The sequence below is a fragment of the Epinephelus moara genome, chromosome 1 (genome assembly GCF_006386435.1).
Source record: "Epinephelus moara isolate mb chromosome 1, YSFRI_EMoa_1.0, whole genome shotgun sequence".
Classification (NCBI taxonomy): domain Eukaryota; kingdom Metazoa; phylum Chordata; class Actinopteri; order Perciformes; family Serranidae; genus Epinephelus; species Epinephelus moara.
The window spans coordinates 48,677,606-48,684,308 of NC_065506.1; the positions used below are offsets into that span (position 1 = coordinate 48,677,606).

General features: G+C 38.3%; 1 protein-coding gene across 1 annotated transcript in view; it reads left to right on the forward strand.

Moving 5' to 3' along the window:
- LOC126388003 (CD82 antigen-like) overlaps nt 1-3,838 on the forward strand; it is a 48,298-nt gene extending 44,460 nt beyond the window's left edge. The window contains exons 6-9 of the mRNA XM_050040881.1: nt 993-1,091; nt 1,637-1,810; nt 1,914-1,997; nt 2,580-3,838. Coding sequence (XP_049896838.1) covers nt 993-1,091; nt 1,637-1,810; nt 1,914-1,997; nt 2,580-2,657 — 435 coding nt within the window. The 3' untranslated portion in view covers nt 2,658-3,838. The remainder of the gene's footprint in view (nt 1-992; nt 1,092-1,636; nt 1,811-1,913; nt 1,998-2,579) is intronic.
- The last annotated feature ends 2,865 nt before the right edge of the window (nt 3,839-6,703 follow it).

Consider the following 6,703-nt stretch of genomic DNA (forward strand, 5'->3'; position numbering starts at 1 on the left):
CAACGTTCACCCCAACGTTCACCTCAACGTTCAGCTCAACGTTCACCCCAACGTTCACCTCAACGTTCAGCTCAACGTTCAGCTCAACGTTCACCCCAACGTTCAGCTCAACGTTCACCCCAACGTTCACCTCAACGACAGAACCTTTTTACTTCCTCACTGTGCAGGACTATAGAACGATTGATGAGACTTTATCAAAGTATTTTTGGGGAATGTGAGTAAAAAACTGTGAGACTGACGCCAGCTGGACAGTGACATGACAGTAACACACACACACACACACACACACACACACTCTTACAACCCTAAAATAATACTGTGCGTTTTTATGATTCCCTCAGTAAGGTCTGTGAGGCTCAGAGCAGATGTTTGTCCTCACTGATCCAGACGTCCTGATTCATAAATCATCTGAATAAACCCAAACGTTTCAGAGAAGCAGGAATTCTTCTGAGCGCAGTCAGATCTCTGTTTATTGTATCTGAACATTTGTTGGAAGCTCTCTGACTTCTTCGCAGCCACCGTGCTCCGCTGCCAGATCCTGGATCAAGGAAAAACCTTGGTTTGGGAAAAAAAGAGTGTGTGTGTGTTTCCAGAGTGTGTTTCAGTGGAGACCTTGAATGTCTCAACATTGGTTTAGTAACAATCACACTCAGGTTTCCTGCGTCTGGTCTCATTAAGAGGTGGTGCTGTGTTTCGCCTGGATTTCACAGATCTTTGTGCCAAATTCTTCACAACTCATGTTTGAGTTGACAAAGTCCAGTTGAGTCCGGAACATGACTCTGGTTATAAAGCTCTTATATCGTTGAATATCCAGAAGATTCACTGTTTGCTGAGGAACACTGAGGGTGTTTTTGTCAGGTTAAACATGGAGCCCACCTTTCAGTGACAGCAGGTAAATAAAAACCTGCAGGTCGTCACAGATTTAGTTGAATCTGTATTTTGCATCATGAGATGAATATTTCTAATGAACACCACAAACCTGTTTCCTCCAGTTAAATGAGGAGATGTCCAAGATCGTCACCAAGGTGCTGGACAACTACCCCGGCAACAACTCGACCACGGAGCAGGCCTGGGACTTCATCCAGAGGAATGTGAGTGAGACGCACTGATCTGGAGTCAGTTACTACACTTTGGTACTTTGCATTAGGTTTTATTTTTTGTTTTCAGTTAGTTTGCAGAGCGGGTTTGATTGTTTTTAGTGATTCATTTCTTCTTTTTTAAGCTTTAGTTTATTTTTCAATAATTTTTTACTACTACTTTTGATTTTTTTTTAATTCATGCTGTGATATATAGATGCTACTCCTGTAGTTGTTGAGGTGGAGCTTAACTTGAACTGTTAACTAATGATTTTCATTATGAATTAATCTGCTGATTGTTTTCTTCATTAATCAATTAATTATTTGGTTTGTAAAGGATCAAAATAGTTTGTTTTCTGTGCAAAAAACTTAATTTGTAAAGCAACAAGTAGCTAAAGCGGTCTGATAAATGTGGTGGAGTAGAAAGTATGAAGTTAAAAGACTCAAGGGAAGTACAGATACCTCAAAACTGTACTTTATCAAGAACACGAGTGTTACTCTGTCTGTAGATGAAGCTGATTATGTCTGTCTCCCTGTCTGTCTGTCTGTCTGTCCTGCAGATGGAGTGCTGTGGCTGGAGCAGCCGTACAGACTGGAACGGTAACATGGTGATCGTCAACAGCTCTCAGCTGCTGTTTCCCTGCTCCTGTCAGAACATCTCGCTCGTCACAGGAAACTTCTCCGACAGTGGATTCTGTGAGGCTCAGACGCCCGACTGGCCCGTTTATGACGTGGTAAACAGTTGTTTATTTTCTGTTGTTATTATGTTTACCTGTTTACCTGCTGAGTTCCTCACTCATTCACTCCTCTGTGCTGTGTTGGGTGAATCTACTTCAGGGCTGTGCTGACAGCGTGGAGAGCTGGCTGCTCACCAACATCGGGGTCGTCCTGGGTATCTGCCTCGGAGTGGCTCTGATCGAGGTATGTCTTCATTCATAAACATGACGTCATAAACATGACGTCATAGAGCGGCCTTACACCAAACAATTATTCAGGTGGATTCAGTGTCACAGATAAATGTCCAATGTTGGAATAAAATCATGAGTTATACCTCAGCTGGTGCGCTGCGTGATCTCAATCGTTTGGTGTGACGTGGTCACAAAACTCAGTCTGAGCTGCCGTTAAGTCAGTTTTTATACAGACTTCAAGTTTAATATTTTTGTAAGTATAAAATACTTAGAAGACATCTATTGTTTTAAAGACATAAAATGCTTTAAAGATATGAAATATCTTGAAGATATGAAATATTTTTAAAAAAATACAGAATATTTAAAAGACATGAAATGTTTCAAAATATCACACATCTTGATGATAAAAATCTTTTGAAGATATAAAATGTGTTCAAGATATAAAACAAAATGTATTGATGGCTTTGTTGTTTGTTGGACAGCTGCTGGGGATGATCTTGACGATATAAAGTGTTGTAAAGATATAAAATGTGTTAACGATATAAAACTGTTTTTTAAAAATAATAAAACATGTCTGTGTTTGTTTGTTGGACAGCTGCTGGGGATGATCTTGTCGATCTGCCTGTGCAGAAACATTCACACAGAAGATTACACCAAAGTGCCAAAGTACTAAAGAAGCTCAGAGGAAGTCGACTGGTTCAACTCAACAGAAACAGAAAGAGCGACAGGAAACAGTTAAAAGATGCGTTTTGTTTTCCGTCCTGTGTTTTGGTGAAACATTTTGTCCAAATGTAAAATAATTAGTTTGCTTTATATTGAGTTAGATTTTTCTTCTGTTGAGGCACTTCCATCTTTTAGTTTTTCTTTGGAGCACTTTAGAGACGTTTTGGATCAGAGAGCGACGCTGAAAATGTTTGTGATTAAGTTTCTGTTGTTGGAGAAATGAAATGATGGATCAGATCACAGCTCTCGCTTCATGGTTTTAGTTTCCCTAAAAATCTGAAGAGAAATCATGTTTCGTGTTTGTGAGGACGAATTCAAAGCTAACGTTTGCGTGACAACAGATTTGGACAACTGGAAAATCCACCTTGTGTGTGTGGTGTGTTGTTTTTTTTTAATTTTTATACACCAGCGTTTTGAGTTATGTGAAATGTTTTTAGTACTTTGTATATAATTTAGTCTTTATTTGTGTGAATCCAAAACAAATCTGCCAGTGTTTTTCTTTAGCAGCTGGTTTTTAAAAGTCGGTCGTTGTTTTTGTTTTGTTTTTTGTCTTTTTTCGTGTTTTCTTAATTTTCTTCTGGAAATAATAGAAATAATGAGATACTAAAGAGAAACATTTGAGATACTTGTTTTCTAAAAGTATCGCTCCCAGTTTACAATTGTCTCTGATGACAAGCACAGAAACTGTTTTTTAAATGGTAGCTTTAAGTTTTTATTTTACCCACGTTAATCTAAAACAAACGAGTTTGAGGAGTGAAAATATATAATATAACCACTTTTTGAAATATGTGAACTTTAAAATATGAGGGAAATTATTTTGGAGAAGAAGAAATATTTTTTGGGAGATCCATCTTGGAAAATTATCTATAGATAAAAATCATCTGAAATTCATTTATGTACGATTTTTAACTTTCAGCCAAGATGTTGTTTTTATAATGTACAAATCCTCCGTCCTATTTTCTTCCTGTGTACAAACCGTCTGTATGAAACCATCTCATTAACCTTTGTAATAGTTTCTAAGACACAACGAGTTCGTTTGTTTGTAACTTGATGGTCTCCTGGTAGCTGGATTAGAGAAGTGTGTACTCACAACATTCATTCTTTCATTTTGACAATAAACTGATTACAGTAGTTTGTTTACTTGTTGTTTGTTTGTTTTTAATCCACTTCCTGTGGTTTACCTCCAGTCTTAAAGCCACAGTAATCAGTAATTTGATATTAACAATAAATCAAATGGCTGCGTGTGATGTGAACGTGGTCGTTTGTAGTGACGAATTCACTCTCAGCTCATTGTTCTGGTCGTGCAAAATATTTATAAGATATACATTTTTTTAAAGAAATAATAAAATATTTTGGAGATACTAAATATTCTGAAGATATAAAGTATTTTAAAAATATAAAATATTCTGAAGATATCATCTTTTATATTATATTTTAAAAGAATAAATAAATATTTATAAGATAATCATTTTTTAAATATATAAAATATTTTAAGGACACAGAATATTTTCAATCATATCAGCAGAAAAACAAAGCTGCCTGAAATACTCAAAGTAAAGGTCCCTCAGAACTCTACTTAAGTACTTGAGTTAATGTACTTAGTTACTTTAACACCATGAGTAAATGAGCCAACGGTTCTGAGCTGCACACGTCCTGCAGTTCCAGAACAAACCACCAGAGGGCGATGTCACTCTGCTCAAACATCACATCAGCAACAAACAGGAAGAAAGAAAAAGAAAACCCAGAGCTCAGTGAAGCTTCTGATGTGTGTGAGGGTGTTTTTAGTTTTCTTTATTGTTATACATTTGCATAAAAACAATCCTGGTCACTTTATTTCTTCTGTAAATTGAGACAAAGTGAAGATTGATGCAGCAGGAAGTGTGAAAATGTTTTTAAGCTGATTTAAATGAAGGCACGTCAGATATTCTCAAACAATTCTTCACTGAGACATGTAGTTTTATAAAAATGAACAATCTGAGATGTCATGGTATTTAATCCTTTCGTGCATGAATAATGACTGTGTTTGTCTTCCTCCTCTTCAGGCATGAAAAACAAAACATTCATTTTCAAGTTCATTTTTTTAAACATGCGTTTTTTTTCTGCTTTTGTACTTCTGCATGGAGGCTTTTTTTAAACCCTTCATTTATTTTACCCCCTGTGCATAACCAACATATTTCCAGAACAAAGAAGAAAGACATTATGATACAAACAACACAAACAAACTTAAGCTGTCATGTTAGTGTTGGGAGGATAAAGTGAGGTAAACAGTATAAAGAGGACAGAAAGAAGTGTATTTATATCGGCTAAAAACTCTCTTTGTTACTGAACTCTGCTGAAACACATCTGATCTCTGGAATTTCATGGGTCACTGTTTGGCGGTATTGTGGTTGACTGACCTGAAGCATGAAAGGATCGAACCTGTGTAACCACTTAAAAAGTCTGAGTTACAATTTACCCTGCATTAGAAGGTTCTCCGTGCTCCCCCAGTATAATTTATAGCTGTTTATGGCGTCCAGAGCTGATATTAAAATAGGTCAGTTAACTTTGGTTTCACACGGGACATGAACAGCCGTCTCCTGGGGGAAAGTCCTGAATTTGTTTGACCCATCCGACACACAGGGTGCCTCAGTGCGTCATTATCTGATGCTGAGGGTCACTGCCTGAGCGTGGGGATTTGATGAGTGTGGAGTGAGAACATGTTGATGCAGCTCCTTTAAGGAGGAGGAGGTCAGGAGTGTTTGTGACTGTTCAGATGACTGTAGCACACACACACACACACACACACACACACACACACACACACGAGGTACTCTCCCACGTCTGTCCAGCGTTTGCTCGCCTGCTGCCCCGAGCAGAGTGTTAAGAAATCTTTGCCAAAACTCCTCATGTAGTAACCTCCACACACACACACACACACACACACACACACACACACACACTAATTAATAAACTCATTAATACAAAATATAATCATATAAGCAAATAAATTATGATGTATTCATTTAGATTAAAACTACCCAGCAGAATATTAAAACGAGCTCCACCTTCAGCAGCTGCAACATTAAAGTGATGAACACATTAACACATCAGTAATAATTATATAATTATTAACCCTTGTTACTGACGAGTCCTCTCTCTGAAGGCATCCTGTCTATCGAGCTGTGGTGTTGGTGCTCTGTAGCCGTGAGCGAACACCTGAGCATCGGCCAAAACAGTGACAAACAAAAGAGTAGGTTTGGGCAGACTGATCCTAAAATATTGATACTCTCAATATTACGTCTTCATTTTGAAGATCGATCCTGGTGTCAATAGGAGCGATATAAAAAAAGGGAATTGTGTCTCTTTTCCACATCGTACAAATTTGTATTTCAAGAGTAAAACTGTGCAAACAACGTTCTGTTGTCGTGAACACATCCAGTACAGGTGCTCTTTGCTTCTTTGCTCAGATCCAGCAGCATCTTCCTGATTTAACTTTCACCTGATGTCAGCAGCAGCAGGACGGTGAGCTCACCTCACAGCCCTCTGTTTACTGCTGTGGACTGACACGGACCCTTAATTGTACTATGAATAGAACCACGTGTGAATCAGTACGTTTACATGCACAGCTTAATCGAGCTATGCTCAAAATTCAATTTTGGTGTCTAATCGGACTTCTGTCCTTGTCCCAGTTTACATGCAACTGAGAAAATTGAATTACTGACAGGAACGTGTCCCCCTCCTCAACACTAGGTGGCGATATGCGTCGTTTCAGTGGGTTAATACGGCCCCCTTTCCGGTTGACCTATTACGTCACTTAATAATAAACAACTGGTGTCATTTTCGAACAACAGCAAGATGGATAATCGTACAGCTTTGTTCATCTCGTACGTAATGTACGTGTTACTGATTGTGCAGATAAGGTGCACACTATCCCTCGTGGTCATGGTGATTTCGAGAGGCAGACAAGAACGCCGTATGCTGTTGGAGGGCTACAACAATAGCATGTCTTGTCTGTTC